Source organism: Chionomys nivalis, chromosome 15 (genome assembly GCF_950005125.1).
Source record: "Chionomys nivalis chromosome 15, mChiNiv1.1, whole genome shotgun sequence".
NCBI lineage: Eukaryota > Metazoa > Chordata > Mammalia > Rodentia > Cricetidae > Chionomys > Chionomys nivalis.
Genome location: NC_080100.1, coordinates 7,247,844 through 7,264,984, shown reverse-complemented (window position 1 = coordinate 7,264,984; position 17,141 = coordinate 7,247,844). Strand labels below are relative to the sequence as shown.

The 17,141-nt window shown below is 51.2% G+C and overlaps 1 protein-coding gene across 1 annotated transcript in view; it reads left to right on the top strand.

Moving 5' to 3' along the window:
* Dap (death associated protein) overlaps window positions 1-17,141 on the top strand; it is a 39,953-nt gene that overhangs the window by 21,152 nt on the left and 1,660 nt on the right. Inside the window, exon 3 of the mRNA XM_057789812.1 lies at window positions 16,703-16,745. Within this exon, the coding sequence (XP_057645795.1) occupies window positions 16,703-16,745 (43 nt within the window). The remainder of the gene's footprint in view (window positions 1-16,702; window positions 16,746-17,141) is intronic.

Here is a 17,141-nt window from a genome sequence, read left to right as displayed (position 1 = left end):
ATGCGTGCAGGTAACTGTGGGGACCAGAGCTACCCAATGTGGGTGCTAGGCGCCAAACTCGGGCCCTTGGGAGAAGCAGTACATGCTCTTAACCACTGGGCCATCTCTCCAGCCCAGGAACTCTTGACTTACGGGTTTATCTGGGTCTTCTTAATGGGCACAGCTGCAAGCGCCACCTGCCCTTGTGGGCTCTGCCGTTCCCCAGGGTCCCAAGGACACACAGGACACACACTTACCCACAGCATGTCGTGGTCCTGGTAGGACGGCCGAGAGAGAAAGGACTGCTGCTCTGTAAGTTGAGTGGATCTTACAGAAGGCATCATGGAGAAATGCGAGTCCTGCTAGAAAACCTGGGCTGCCAGCAAACTATGAGTATCAAAGTATAGGGTGTGTGTGTGTGTGTGTGTGTGTGTGTGTGTGTGTGTGTGTGTGTAGTTAAGTGTCCAGGGGTTTGTTTAATTTTTTTTTTTAATTTGAGGAGGTACTGATACAGAGTTTCCTCTCTGTGTCAGGGTTAAAGGTCTCCTCACATACTGCCTGAGAGGGACTGATACACAGCTGCTTTCAAAGGCTTGCTCTTCCTTAGAGGTGACCGTGGTGGCCGGAGGAAACGGCGACACACGGTGCAGGGCACGTCTGTCTGCATTGCTTCACCACTGACAACGCCATCAGTGAATACAGCTTTGAGAAGTGCTGTCCCTGACCGTGTTGGCGCTTTGGGGCTGCAGTGGCTGGACGCATAACGTGTAAAGAGGATTTCTTGGGACATCAAACTCTGGCCACCCCATGCTGTGACTTTAATGACTGACACCCAGCCCTGTGGGCTCTTTCCCCACTGGCACGAGTGCCAGGCGCTGGGTACTGGGGTGAGAAGGCCATCGTGTTAGTGGTTAAAGTGTCTTCATAGTGGCTTCCAGCCTGGGTGCAGTGTGGCCTCCGACCGCCACCCTCCTGCAGAGTGAATGTTTCGGGTGGCCATGATAGAGGGGAGCTAGGCTTAAAAAATTCTTTCTTGGTACCCGAAGACACCTAGACTTCAATTTATGTTGTACACTGGCTTTGTGTTTGAGTTGTTGTTTGTTGTTGTTGTTGCTCTTCTTTGTCTTCTTTTTTTTTTTTTTTTTTACATTTTTTGGGTATATTTATTTTCTCACTGATTCTTCATGAATGACAGGTAATTTCTGTATCTCACTTTGATACTCTTTTTGTCCCTAAAATTTGGTGTGCAGTAATTGCATAAACCCATTGGCTATCACGTTTGCAAACACTGGCCACACTGCCCACTAAGCCAGGCCAGTGTTGCTGTGAGGTGGACACCAAGCAATCCTGGACCAATATGTGTTTCCCATGTTGGAAAAATTAACAACGTTGTTTATCTCTGCTAAATCCGGGCATGATGTATCAAGAGGCATGCTTGTCAGGCTCAATTTAGGATCATCAGATGAACTATTCCATGTGACAGGTTGACATGCAGAAAGTGATAAATAGCTCGTGCTGAATTCTGCGGTGGGCTCTCATGGTGAGGGGCACAGGTGATGAGCTAGGCTGGCCTCCCCTCTGCCTGCTGCCATCTGCCTTTTTCGTTCCATGGCGTCAGAGAACTGTTCCTCCAGACTCGAGTTACCCACATGCTCCATGATGCTTGCGTTTAAGTGCCATTGAATTGCTTGAGAGGGCTGCTGTTTCCCTGGTGTTGACCCAACAGCTATTTCCAACAAGTATCTATGGGGGAGCAGAGGGTTAGAGAGATGCCGCAGCGGCTACAAGCACTGGCTGCTCTTCCAGAGGATGCATACTCAATTCCCAGCGCCACACAGTGGTTCTCAGCCATGTCTAAACTCCACTTCCGAGGGACCCAACACTGTCTTCTAGTCTCCAAGGTCACCGGGCATGTATGTGAGACACAGACGTATAAGCAGGCAAAACTACCATACACATAAAATAGTTTTTAAAGAATTTTTGTGGGTGGCTGGGGATGTCACTAAGTGGTAGATAGAATGTTTGCCCAACACCACCAAAATTAACAGACGACATTTGCCAGGGCCTCAGGACATTACCAGTGGTGGGTCTCAAGGTCAACAGATGTCACTGGGGACCCATCACTGACCTGCGTCTCCACCTCTGAGCAGAGGAGGACCCCTTGCAGGGGAGGCACACTGCCCGGTCTCAGTTCCCCCTTTCATTTTCAAGCAGGGAAATGCTGAGCAGACCGAGGAGTTGCCCATGCAGTAAGAGTCCCTGTGTTTTTCCCACTCCCATCCAACAGAAGGCTTGCCTCTCTCCCTGCCCTAGGCATTTCTGAGTGAGAGGTACTGTCGCCTCCCTGGCTCCAGGACTGTGTCTCTACGCGTACCCTGAGCAGGCCTGCTGCCTGGAGAGATGGCTCTTGGTGTTCAGACACCCCTCCACCTCTGGGGAAGAGTGCAGCGTGGTGGGTGCGTAGCTAGGAGAGGGGGAGTTAGGTGTCGTGAGCCTCAGCCCTTTGGGATCATGGAGAGGCATCCCATACCCTGGAGCCTGAGGTTCTGGGTCAGATATGAAACCAACTAAGAATCTGTCATGTGGAACACTGCAGCATGTTATGGCTGGTGGTCCTGGTCCTTCTCAGCGGGGCCCATACACTGATGGCTTATCAGCTGTGACCTGCTCACTTACCCACAGCTGACATGTTCCCCTGAGAGGGCCTGGGACTGGGACCACTCATGTTCAAAGCATAAAGGTACAGCAGCTGACAAGCAGCCCAGCCTAGGTTTCCATCCTGGCTCACCCCTACCACAGCCTGCGCATTTTCCCCTGGCCAGGCCACAGGCTCCAGTGAGAAGCACCATCTGCCCCTAGCCTCCAGCTAAGCCAGGCAGAGGGCTGAGAATATTCTTTGTACAGCATCATCTGAAGCCGGCTTCTCAGGAAGCTGGTCCTAACAAGCCCTCTCGCAAAGAGCCTCATGGTCAGGGGTTCCTGGACATCCAGCAAACACCCTCCTTCTACGGCACATCTTAGAAATTCACAGTGCACCATGGCATGGGGTCTGCTTAAGGGGAGGCCCTTGCCTCAGAGAAAGCCACTAAACTCTTCAACCCGCAGCACTTTCTGGTCACTGCCGGGAGGTGGGAGAGGGTGTGAGGCCTCCAATGGTGGTATCTGCATGGTGTCTCGCCTGATTGCCGTGCCCCTGTCTGGGACTCCACCACGTCTGGGTCTTGCACACCAGGCAAGAGTAACGCAGTATAGACAGGACAGTCTGTGCATCGCTGGAACTGGGCCTCTGTGTGTCTTCTGTAACAGGCAGCTCCTGTCAGTCTTTGTAGGACCACGTGTGTGCGTGCGTGCGTGTGTGTGTGTGTGTGTCTTCAAGAGACAGATAAGGACCCATCTGTCACACCTTAATATCAGAGAAACCAAGAATTAGGTGTTGTGGGCGACAATACTGAGGTTGCACATGCAGCAGCTGCAGAGTCCTGTGACCACAGGCTAGACCCCGTCAACTCTCAGCTTGCTCTTCTCTGTGGGATGAGGTCAGTGCTGTGTGTCCCTGGCCTGTGACCACAGGCTAGACCCCGTCATCTCTCAGCCTGCTCTTCTTCTGTGTGGGATGAGGTCAGTGCTGTGTGTCCCTGGCCTGCATACATAGGAGGCTGGTGGACCGTGGGCAGATAGACAGTCATCAGTGAAAGACCATAAAGCCACAAGCCAGAGTGTTTCTACTTAGTAAGGTCAGAGCAGAAAAGAGCAAGCCGAGGCTGGCAGTTGGGAAGGTTGTGCCCGTCCCTCTGCCTGGCAGGTGGTTTTAATTGAGACTCCGGTGTTGCTCATTGCAGACCGTGCGTGGGATTGCACGTAAGGTTTCTAGGCAGTTCAAGGGAAAGGCCTCCTGATAATTTTACCATCTCGTCTCTGCCAGGTTCATTCCTGTGTCTTAATCGGTGGCATAGAAACACGTAGGCTACAGAGAGCAGAAAGTGCCAGTGTCACCAGGCAGATGAGCAATGCAGAGGGCTTGGGAATCTGTACCGCTTTCACAGTTCCGAGCTAGAATGTACCTGCTGATGGCAGTGCCACTGAGGTGAGCCCCTATTCCTCCTCCTCAGGCTGATGCTGTTTTTCTGTCGACAGATGAATAAGTTTTTAGATGGCATGCTGTGAAGGTCCTCCCCCCAAGGGTGCTCTTTACACTTAGGGAGCATGTGCCCTTTATAACATTTGGGAAGCTAGGGGCTGTGAGGTGGCTTTAGTGAGGAAAAAAAGTACTCGCCTTGCAAACCTAATGAGCTAAATTCAATCCCCAGAAACACTCGCCAAAAAAAAAAAAAAAAAAAAAAAAACCTCCTGGATGCAGAAGCACTGGAATCATAGTGCTCCTTAAGCAAGATGAGCGTTAGAGACAGGAGAATCATCCAGAAGCTCATGAACCAGCCAGCCATGAGTGCCCCAGAGCAGCCCAAACAATAAATAGATAGCTTGCTTCAATAAGGTAGAGTAAGAACCAACTCCCAAAAGTCCTCTGGCCTCCACCTGCACGCCGCCGCAGCGCACACATGCCTCCACAACACCGCACCATACTAACAAACGTTTCTGCAACTCTGGAAGCCCTGGTGGTTCCTGGTAGAAGAGACCAGAGCTACAGTGGAAACTGAGACAGTGTTGTGAACCAAGTGCGCCTTTTCCTGCCCCTAGTGTTTGAGGGACATGTTCTGTCCCTTGGCCCAGCAGAAGGCCCTGATGTCTGCAGTGCTTCTCGCTGACGCGTCGAGTGATGAGGGCCACTCTTCTGAAGACTCTTGACTCTCCTGCACCCACGCCTGTCTGTCAAGACACCACTGGCACATGTCCCAGGATGCTAGCTGCTGCTGTAGCCAGCAAGGCCTTGTTGTACCCGTCCATTATGAATTATTGAATTGCATGCATATTTATAGCAACTTCCTACTAGTTTAATAATTTATTCATCCCGTATGGCTCCTTCGGTCTATTGCTTTTAATTGTTTGGGGAGTCTTTTTAGAGCGAACTCTACCAGGTTGCTCTCTCAGAATGACACTTCCAGAATTCTAAAATAGAATCCCACACACTTGTCCCTGGTTGGAAACACCTGCTGCCCAGTAACTAGGACTCCAGACAGGAGCCCAAAGCATATTCCCAGCCCACACACATGGCTTCTGCTACAAGTCTGTAGGAACATCCGGCTCTCCTCTTAGCCCTGGAGATCAGGATACAAAGATGCATTACGCTGCCCTTGAATTTTGTGTAAGATGAGACAGATCTAAGGTATCATCTGTAAGAAGAAAAGATCCTTCTGTGTCTCAACAAGTCAGCTTCCTGCCGGGGAGCACCCTGTCCTGTCAGTGTGGCCCCAAAATAAGCCCATTCCTCACAGACTGCACCCCCCCCAGCTCTTGCCGCTCAGAGATCTGTTTGCATGCAGGTAACTGAACCCAGTAGTTGGAAGACATCCCCAGGTAAGAAGGGAGTCTTTGGTATTCAAGAGTCTGGCTGTGGAGACAGAACACCCCAGATTTTTCTAGGTGAAGACAAGGCTAGCACATCTTTGTGTTGAGAACAGGCCTTGGACACAGTGGTCTCGTTTGCACTGTTGAGTCTCTTGTTGTGAATGACATCGCACAGTAAAGACATCAGTTTCTTTCTTTACATGACAAATATCTTCTATGCCTGAGTCTGATGCTGGTCACCTGGACTTTCAGAACCATTCCAGATTTTTAGGGACATGCAGGAAGAGTCCTGTGAAGAAAGCCAGCCATTGCTGGCCAGTGCCATGAGTTAGCATACGGCATGGAGACAGGCTTGTTTCCTATTGAGTTTGACTCAGTGTCTTGAACGTGGCCTTCAGTTGGTACACACTTTGTCCTTCTCTTCCTTTCTGCCCCCACCTGCTGTCCTTATGGGTTCAGCTCCTGGCCCCGGCCCCATTCTCCAGTCCTCTGAAGAAATGCTCCTTAGCCCGAGCTCATGGTAGGCAGAAGGTGCAGCAGAAGCTGGGGGGAGAACCCGTTAACATGGGCTCCAGGGCAGTGCCCCGTTGCCCATGGATCCAGCTCAGCCGGGTCATTAGGTAACAAAACGGAATCCGCGCATCTCCAGCTACACATTTCCAAGCTTTTGAGGCTGACAGTGCACAGCTAGCTGCGTACATTGCTAACCAGGGAACCGTTAAGCCACCTCTGGTTCCTTGACTCCCTCTGTGACTGAAATCCTGTGCTAAGCTTAATGTCACTCTCTGATGATGCTCCCGGCTCCTGTGTGTGCCAGGCAGTGTGCTGGGCACTAGGTGCACAAACTCCCCGAAGTCCCTGACCTTCAGAGGGAGCCAGCGTGCAGAAGCCTCCATCATATCAAGTCTTGTGGAAACACAGCTGCCTTGAATCAGTTCTGCCCTTGGAGAGTCCGGGAAAGCCAGAACGGTAGCAGGTGTGGTAGCCTTTGAAGTTGGTGTTGACTAGCTGGCTCGAGCATCAAGGTCAGGGTAGGCAGAGGAAATATGAGCATTTATAGCCTGAGTAAAGATGAGGCTGTTCTGGACATGTGTCTCGACTTGGAATGGCCTCCAATGTTAATGTGTATGCCTTTAATAAGGAAAGAGGGCGCTGTCGATCACTACCCAAGGACAGACTGTCCCGGAGGCAAGGCCACCCTGTAGAAGACCCCAGGCCTCCTGAGTGTTTCTCTGAATAAAGTGTCTTCTCCCTCTGCTGGTCAGCAGGGAGACAGCAGGAGTTGGGAGTGATTTCATTTGTTAAATTGTTTTAGAATAAAAGGAAGGCAGACACAGTGCCGTCTGCCGTTACAGTCATTTCTGAAAACGTTTGTACTCAGGTCCCGATAGCCATCTCAGGCCTCTCTCTCTGTCTCAGCCCTATTACTGAGCCATAAAGATGCTGGGGGTTTCTTTCTGTTCCAATTGGTCCCTTATTGAGGCAAGTGCCAAGGAAATGCACCAAACTGCATCCCGAAAGTGGACAGAATCCCTGCTTCCCCTGCGTTCCCACGTGTGACAGAAACACATTCAGGGTTAATCCTCCTGTTCCATCTACACCAGCCTTAATGAACATGCAACAGAGATACAGGCATTCTCATCTGGGGACGTCCACTCATGCCTCATTTTAAATGAGGAACAGATCGTAGAAAGCGGGCTCTAGAGCTGGTGAGAGGGCTTGGCAGGTAAGAGCACCTGCCACCAAGCCTGATGACCTGAGTCTGATCCTGGGACCAAACCAATGGAAAGAGAGCACCAATGCAAATGTTCCTCTTACATGTGTGCCATGGCATGTACACGTCCACACACCTGTACATACGCAAACGCACGGCATGTACACACAAAATAATTGTAGGATTTTTTTTTTTAAGAAAACAAATGTTTCAGGTGGCCGCTGTGTGCCCTGCATCTCACCACGCTCTAGTTCGCACACAGGTGTCGCCTCTCCCTCTGGTTCACCTCTGGGAGGTCCATACAGCGATTCACACCCCTGCTGCTACAGATCAGGGTACACAGGACCTGGGTGTTCAAGGACAGTTCTGGTGTCGCATTCTCCCTGACTGTCCACACATGACCTGACGCAGGTGGTCTCTTCAAGGATAACAAAATGCAAAACTGTAAGGTTAGCTTCCCAGGAGAATGGAAACTCCCCCACCCCCACAGAGGGACAAGCCCCGAGTCCACACCTCCCTTAGATCCCAGAACCTTCCTGAGGTTGTACTCCATTAGGTCAAGCCTGTCTGCATTGCTACTCCTGGGACACAGCACCCAGCACTGTGAACACTAAGGGTTGCTCAGTAACTGTGGGTGCATCGGGGGAACACAGGTCCCCACCGGCTGGCTGCTGTGTTCCATATACTAGGGCTGCACTGCATAGATACCCACATGTAAGGTACGGCTCCCAGTTGGAGCTGCTCTGACACTGAACCTACCCACTCCCCAGTCCTGGCAACTCCTTGCCTCCCTGCTTCCTGTCTATTTCTCTCTCTCTTTCTCTCTCTCTCTCTCTCTCTCTCTCTCTCTCTCTCTGACACACACACACACACGCACACACTACATCCTGACCATAATTTCCCCCCACCTCTCCTCCTCCCCACATCCACACCTCCTCTATTCCCCTTCAAAAAAGAGCGGACCTCTCAGGAAAATTAAACATGTCATAGCAAGTTTCAACAAGACTAGGCACAAACCCTCATATCAAGGCTGGACGAGGCAACCAGTAGGAGGAAAGGGGTCCCAAGAGCAGGCAAAGGAGTCGGAGACACCTCCCACAAGAACACCAAGCTACACAACCGTAACATAGTGCGGAGGACCTAGTTCAGACCCATACAGGCTCTGTGGTTATCAGTTCAGTCTCTGTGAGCCCCTATGAGTTCTGCTGAGTTGATTCTGTGGACCTTGTTCTCATGGTGTCCTTGACCCTTCTGGCTCCTGTAACTCTTCCTCCTCCTCTTCTGCAGGGCTCCTGCATTACACCTAGTGTTTGGTTGTGGGTCTCTGCATCTGCTCCCATCGGTTGCTGGGTGAAGCCTCTGCTGACAACTGGACTAGGCACCTATGTACGAGTATAGCAGAGTATAGTTAGCAATCCTTCCACTGAGTTTTTGTGTTTTTGTTGTTGTTTTTTGGTTTGGAGGAATTGCCAGTTATGTTTGGGTCTATCCAGCCTCTTTGTTCCTGGCCATCCAGGAACAGGCATGTCAACCCATGGGCTCCCTCTCATGACGTGGGCCTCAAATTAGACAGTCATTGATTGGCCACGCCCACAAGCTCTGTGCCACCATTAAGGCAGTCTTCTTGCAGGCAGGACAGTTTGTAGGTCTAAGGTGTTGTGGCAGGGTTGTTGTCCCAGTCTCACCACTGGAAGCCTTGCCTGGTTACAGAAGATGGACAGTTCAGGCTCTGTATCCCCTTCACTAGGAGTCCTCACTAGGGTCACCCTTGTAGACTCCAGGGGGTTTCCACTGCGCTCGGTTTCCACATCAGCCCCCAAATGTCCTTCAGTTCCAGTCATCTCTCCCAGTATTCTCTCCCTCCACTCCCCACCCCAATTTGATCCCGCCTGTCCCCAGCCCATCCACAAAATCTATTTTATTTCCTCTTCCCAGAGAAACCATTGGGGTCCCCCCTTGAGCCTCCTTATTTGCCAAGTTCACAGAAATGCTGTGGTTCTCCATGTACCCTAAAAATAACTAGATGGGATGGGGGGACAGACATCTCAGTAGAGGCTCTGTCTCATGGTATTTCTATTCATCCTTTAGGACATACTCAGGGTTTTCATGGTTTCCACAGAGACTGGCCACACTGAAACTGGACAATTCTGTTTCTGGAAAATTCTAACGACCTTCCGTCTCAGCTCCTGGTGGACTTTATAGGTTGTTTCGCTGGCTTCCTGATGATCTAAAGCAGCCTTTTGGGAAACAGTCCTTATCTACCCCATCTGTAAACAGGGCCCCTGGTGTTTGTCACTCTCTTCTTGCTAGGGCAGAGGAGGGAGAGGACATCATGAGGAGAGAGGACAAGCCCCACCCCTCCAGCTACTGAACAAGCGGGAAACCCTGTCGTTGTAAAGCCGACCCTCAAACCTGGATTTTATTTCCAGACGTAACAATTAATACCCAAGTTTTCAGTACCTGCCTAGTCAGCACCGGCGGTTCTGTAAACTTCCTTGTCATTGAAATTCAAAAGAATGCCCTAAAAACATCCCTGTTTTCAGAATCAAAGATGGGAGGGCTCTAAGTGTGATCCTTACTGAAATCACGGAACCTGTAAAGCTTCTAATGCATGTGTGGTTTTATACACGGCCTGATGATCACACAGACTGTGCTCAGGCTCTCCTACCCCGTTCCAGCACGCTTTCCAGACATCACTACAGACAGGTCCCACTCCTGGCTCTTCATGTGCAGGGGCTGCCTTCCACCAACCAGAACCTTTCAACCATAGTTCACCTCCCACCACTCCTCCCCAGCCCACTTCCTACCCTCTCCTCCCAAAGGGTAAGGCCTCCCATGGGGCATCACCAAAGCCTGGCACATTAAGTTGAGGTAGAACCAAGCCCCTGTCCGCTGCATCAAGGCTGAGCATGGCATCCCACCATAGAGAATGGCTCCGAAAAACTAGCCCATGCACCAGGGCTAGATCCTGGTCCCACTGCCAGGGGACCCTAAAATAGACCAAGCCACACAACTGTCACCCACTTGCAGAGAGCCTAGTTGGGTCCCATGCGGGATCCACAGCTGTCGATCTAGAGTTCTGAGTTCCCACGAGCTTGGTTCAGCTGCCTCTGTAGGCATGAACCTTGACCCACCCCCACCTCCCCCACCCCTCATCTTGTTCATATAATCCCTCCTCCCTCTCTTCGATTGGACTTCCGGAGCTCAGCCTGGTGCTTGACTGTGGTTCTCTACATCTGGTTCCATCAGTTACTGGATGAAGGCTGTATGATGCTAGCTGGGGTGTTCACCAATCTGATTACAGGGGAAGGCCGGTTCCTGCGCCCTCTCAACTATTGCTAAAAGTCTTAGCTGGGGTCATCCTTGTGCACGCTTGGAAATTTCCCTAGCACCAGGTTTCTCCCTCACCCCGTAACGGCTCCCTCTATCAAGATACCTCTTTCATTGCTTTCCTACTCCTCTCCCCACAACCATCCTGTTCCTTTGTGTTCTCATCCCTTATCCTCTTCTCTCTACTGCCCCTCCCAGTTTACCCAGGTCTCATCTAATTCCCCTCCGCAGGGCGATCCATGCGTCCCTCTTAGTGTCCCCCTGGGAGGAAATCTTAAGTTACGGTTCAGAAGACAAAATTAATTCCTCCGTTGCCCCCCAAATGTGAGCTTGCAGACAGGTGTGTGCTGCATGCAGCCACAGGGTTATTCGTTTAAGCTTCAGCTGTTGCATGAGGTGGACCTCACTCCCATTTTACAGACAGATAATGAAGCCAGGAAGCTGCCCATCTGGCCCCAGAGCCTCTGTCTCCATAACCCACACCCTCCAGCACCCCTTCTCACACCCTCTGTGCTCCAGGGTGGTGAAAACACAGACAGCAGTGTTGGACTTGCATGGCCTGGGTCTCTCCTCTATGGTGGGATGGAGGGAGTGACTCTTGGGCACCAAGGTCATCACCACATCTAGCGTCTGTGAGGAGAGGTCAGTCATGGAGGATCCATGATAACTGTCCTCTGCGTCAGGGAGAGGCAAGAAAAGGGGGGGCAGAGAAAGGGTTCGATTTTCTGGTTGTAAACAGTCCTAGCCAAGAACAGCTTTCGGGAACTCTCTAGTGATAAAGGCGAAGGTCGCAGGCCCTCCTGAAGCAGCTGGCAGTTCTCACATTGTGTCCTGAGTGAGTGCACAGTTGGGCGTTAAGTAGAAGCCAAGCTAACCCTCTCACTCAGCCCTAGGAGTTTAGCTTCTCTTATGTGGAAGATTCAGCCTTCAAGATCCAGTCAGCCAAGCATTAGAGAGAAGTATGTTAGAGCCCCAAGCAGGAGCTGCTGCATCACACGGGGCCCTGGCCCAGGCCACCTCTGGACACTTGGGAGAATACCCTGGACTTAGGATATCTGCAGGAAGGAGTAGGCACTTAGGCCCCACTCCAGTGAGGAAATTTCTCCTCGTTGCCAGGCAGCTCTAAGACCAGACCGACCATGAACATCTGCTAGCCCTCTTAAAAAACATGGCCAATTGCGTGTGCCAAAGGCAAAGGGCTTGGGTCCTTCGCTCTCGGGTTAGCCCCACTGGGAGTGCTCAGGTTGAGTTCCACCACCACGGAGACCCACCTGACAGTGATTCCCTTAGAAAACGCTGGGCTTCCTGATGCTCTTGAAAGGACCAATGGCGCCACCTGGTGGGGACATGCAGAGCAGGCGGGAAGCAGCCTCAGCCGGCACACTTGAAGAATGACATTACAAACCCGGCCTGGGTGCAGTGGGGTGAGACAGGAGCCTCCACGCGCCAGTCATACTAATGAGTATTCAGGTGTCCGTGAAATTAATAACCCCAAGTAGTAGAAGACCAGGCCAGAAAGGTATTAAAAGGACAGAGAGTGGCAGGAAAGGACTCTTTCGCCTGTTTGTTAGGAGATGCTTTGGGAAACACCCCAGGTGGGAACTCTGGGGACACACAAGGCCACAGGTTCCAAACAAAGCTGAAATAAACTCCCAGGGTTTGCTCCCAAGGTGTCATAACTCTGCGTCTATGCAAAGGGTAGCCAAGAAGTATGCATTTCACGAGAACCACCCAGCAACTGGGCCTCTCTGTAGAGAGCCGTGTGGAGTCACACCTGATGGCTATGTGTAGAGAGCTGCGTGGAGTCGCACCTGATGGTGCTGGCTCCCGCCCTCCGCGATCCCGAAAGCGAGTGCTCTCTGTGATAATCAACTCCTAATATCAACTAGGCCTGACTTATGCTGTGATCACGCAATGATTGTCAGCTGCTTGCATATGCGTGGACCTATGGGCAGTGCCCACCTGGCAATCCGGGGTTGGTTGCCCATGCCTACTTAAGGGCTGGGAGGTTTTGCCTGAGAGTGGAGAGAGAAAAGAGAGAGAGGAAGAGAGTGAGTGTGAGTGAGAGAGAGTGAATGAGAGAGAGAAAAGGAGAGAGAGATATAATTGTAAAAAGGTCTTGAATAAACTGCTTAGCAAGAAGAGCTCCAGTGTTGCGCATCTTCCTTGCTGGACGAGGGGGACCGCGACACCTCTCTTTCAGTTTGTCCTTCTTCCTCTCAGCATGGAGTCCTCGGTTTGGTTTTTTGAGACAGGGTTTCCTCTGTGTAACATGTGGTTGTCCTGGAACTCACTTTGTAGGCCAGTCGGGCCTCAAATTCTGAAATCTGCCTGTCTCTGCCTCCCAAATGCTGGGATTACAGGCGTGCACCACTGCCTCCTGCCTAGTTCCTGGAAATCTTACTAGGTGATTTTAAAGATTGGAGAGGCTTGAGGCCAAGGGAGGGTAGAGGTGGCTGCCATTTCTTTTAAGAAAACAATGGTGAGTTTTCCAAACAGCACTGGCCAGAAAGATTTCCATCAGAGAAATGGAGCCTGCAAAGTAGGTGCTTGTGGCTATAGACCCTCGGGCACGTAGGGGCGCAGCGCACGGCCTCGGGCACGTAGGGGCGCAGCGCACGGAGCTCTGGAGCACTCGAGTCCAGTGCCATATCACAGAGCTCCTCCATCATGAACTTTCCTTTGAGCTACCTGGTCTTCAAGTGTTCTCCTTGAGCTCCCCGTGGGTCCTCAGCTTATGACTGTCTCCCCCAAGCCTCCCTGTGATGGATGGGGATAGGAGAGGTCATTCTTACCCCTGCGGTCTCCTTCCAGCCCTCAAGCCCTTGCAGCCATTTAAGTTTATAATGGGGAGACTCAGAGTGGTAGGGTGCTGAGTAGGGACTGGAAAAAGGCTTGTTTCCAACCTGCCCTGGAGCCACATCTGTTTACGCCTATCCTGATTCTCACACCCCCTGTCACTCAGTGCAAAGCCCCGCCCGCCTGTCAAGCCTGACTCACCAAATACCCACAGGCCGCAGCTGGAGTGGAAATAGAGGAGGCAGGTAGGGGGATAGTACACAAGGCAGCCTTGCGGTATGATCAACTGTTCTTGATGCCCCGGAGCAGGTGCTGATGTGAGGTCCCTGGTAACCTGGTTTCCAGGCAACTTGGACAGCAGCTATGACATAGTAATTCAGAGTTCCAAGCCATTTTAACACAGTGAATCTTGGGGCTAGGATGGCAAGTTCCTCGGTGTGCAAGAAGGAGTTAGACTCATCCTTTCCAGCCTCTGATTATTTCCTCACCGTGTACCAGGACAGCAGCCCTCCCCAGAGACTCCTCAGAGCTGGCTGTGCGTCAGACAGATGGGCCTGGGGCCTTTGCGGCTGCAACTCCCAAGGTGGTCCCTGCCGGAAGTAGCCAGCATGTTCTGAGACTGCGCATCTGCAGCCCCTTCACTACACGAGGAGGTTTGGAATTAGCAAACTGACTCCTCTCTGCAGTTAAATTGGCATGCGGTAGAGAAAGCTCTGACCCAGTTAGCCCCACCACAAGCAATCAGCCAAACCGAGAGACACAGGAATGTTTCTGAGCTGTAAGGTGAAGCTTCTCCTGGAGCAACAGAAACTACTTGAGGAATTTCAAGTGGTTTTGCTATAATCGCTAGGATGTAAGCATTCGCGCACTTTCTAAATAGTAAGACCTTTGCCTACACACACACACACACACACACACACACACACACAGCCTAGCTGTGGCTTCCTTCAAAGGAACCCTGCGGCATAACCCAGATGCAGAGCTATGGGAGGTGGCTGGAAGCTCACGCGATACTTCTTCAACCATTGCCTAGCAGGCCTGGCATTGAGCACAACAGCGTCCCAAGGACCTCCCTTCGGTCCCGTGTTCTGCCCCAGTCTTTCTGGGCTGTGACTTGTCCACAGTCTGCCTCTGAATGCCTCCCGCATACCATCAGAACAAAACACAGCTCCTGCTTCAAATGCAGTAAGAGAAAGTTTATTCCAAGATCGTGAATATGGATTCCCTAGAAGTTAATATGGTCCAGGAACGCGAGTTCAGATCTCCTCCAATAAATTGTTCAACCACGGAAGCAGCTGCATGAACCAAAGAAAGTCCTAAATCAGTGCATTTGAGTGGGAGAGAGGTCAGATGGCAAAGCCCTTGCCGTACAAGCGTGATGGCCTGAGTCCCAGAACCCAGCTCAGAAGTAAGGTGTGGGAGAGTGCACTGTGATCCCGTGCTGGGGACATGGGTACAGGCAGATCCCTGGACTCCCTGACCAGCTGGCCAGACCCGCTCTACACACGCTAAGCCAGCGAGAGGACCTATGTCAAACACACATAATAAATAGGGTGGACGGTGCTTGAGGAATAACCCAAGGCTGGCCTCTGACCTCTGTACACACAAGTACACAGAGACATCATTGCGCCTACCAGGTTCATCAGGTAGGGAGGTGGTCATCACAAAACGGTGTTTGCACTGTAGGTTTTAGACTGTCTGATGACACCCTTGGGGTCGGGGTTGGTGGCAGCTAGTGGCCTAGTCATGCTTAGTTAACACCTTCCAAAGTGTGTCGTAGTCGAAAGAGCAGGTGCAGAGGTAAACAATGAAGGGCTTTGAAATAACCAGAGCGCCCAAACTCATTTAGATCAGCATCTCAAACCCAGGTGTGGCTCTGCCGGGGACGTTAGTTCGTGGCACCCCGCTCCCTGCTTCTGACTCATCGTGGCGTTTATGAACTCTGCACCATGCATTTCTCCAAGAAATCAGTGCCCATAACAGGATTTTATACGTGACATATGCCTGTCATATTTCAAATAAGAAAGCAGTTTCTGACACAGTGTGATTACTTTTGTAAGAAAAAAAAATGAAGAAGAATACGACCAGATCCACAGGAATTGGGAAGGAGAGCCACCGCAGTAGCCGCGTGAGACTGCAGCAATTGAACGTGTTTGGGCCCATCTCTTTTCCCTCAGGATTACTTCGATGTTATATTCTGCCCCTCAGACTGTAGACAGTTTCAGGGAGCTTAATATGAATTAAGGTGTTAAGAATTGGCACTAACACAAAGAAAACGTATACAATTAATATGACCTTCACACACACACACTTATTTTTCAAGTTGTGAGGCAGGAGAGATTGTTCAACAATTACGAACACTGGCTGCTCTTCCAGAGGACCTGGGTTCCATTCCCACCACCCATAGGGCAATTCACAGGCACCTCCAGCTCTGTGGGATCTGGCGCCCTCTTCTGGCCTCTCTGGGCACCAAGCACACAGATGCATGCAGGAAAATACCCATAAACATAATCTTGTCTTTTAGTTTTCAGTGGCTTTTTTTTTATTTTGTTTTTTTTTTATATATATATTGTTTTTAGATTTTTTTTAAAGACTAGTCAAGTACAGTAGTGAGAACAGGGTAATCAGTTGCTATGCAACCATGAACGGTTGCTAACAATTGACAGGGTGAACAATTGTTACACAACTGTGAACAGTTGCAAGCAACTGCCATTAACAGCTAACTGTTGTCAAGCAACAGGAAGCACAAATGGCTGACTGTAAACAGTCAGCTGAGAGAACTCACTACCTTCGGCAGCCGCTTTTTTTTTTTTTTTTTTGCCTTTATAATTCTTGGGGGTTGGGGGAGGCACCAAGGCCTGGAGTTTGCTTTGACTCTGAGTCTCCCAAGTTAGAAACTTCCAGAAGCCTCTGAGGAATACCCCGTGTGAAGCTGTTTCTGCCCCACTTCAGGGAAGCCTGTTTTCCAGTCTCATAGACTCACAGTCTCACTCATTCCAGCAATAAAAGAATCGGTGCTTTTATGTAATTCAGCTGTTACTTGCTGCAGTCCATTTCCACGCTCTTCCTGGACTAACCTCAGAAGTGGCCCCACAGCTCCTGGGCCCCATAGCCCCCAAGTCCCACAGCCTCCTGAGTCCCACAGCCCCCGAGTCCCACAGCCCCCGAGCCCCGCCACTCCGAGCCCCACAGCCCCGGAGTCCCACGGCCCCCTGAGACTCACAGCCCCCAACCCCCTCCCCAGCCTGGTTGTTGACAAAGCAGCAGAGGAAAGAGGTCAGCTTCCCCGTTCCTCTTTTCCCTCCTCGGTGGCAGAAGCCACCACTGCTCATTCTGGACTCTTCCACAGCTGCTTTGCCCTTTTTTCCCTTGTGTGAATCATTCATTAAATCCTCTTTTTCCTCATCTGTTTTCCAGCCCGCCTAAACCAACAGTGTACATCTCCGGTGTTATTGCCCGGGTAAGTGTGACCTCTGCACACAGACAGCAGAGCGGCGCGGTTCTGCACCTGATCCGCTCCTGGAAGAGTGTGGGCACGTGAACTCCCATGCAGTCTCTTCTTGCCTACGCCTTTAATAAGCACCAGTGCTTCAGTGATGCCCACAGCTGAGCACCCGCCTGCGTGCTGCCGATTCACCTGACACTGTAGGCTATGGCTCTGGGCCTCAAGTAACCTGGCCTGCACGCGTTTTCCCAGCGTCAGTACAGTGTATGACAAAGGAGGCTTACATGAAATACCAGTTCAGCATGCCCATGTGTGTCCTGCCTGACTGCTTTTGTTTGCTGGCCCTCGGACTACACCCATGTTTTCTGACACACCATGTACCTCTGAGGAAGAAGCCACCATTGCTGGGGA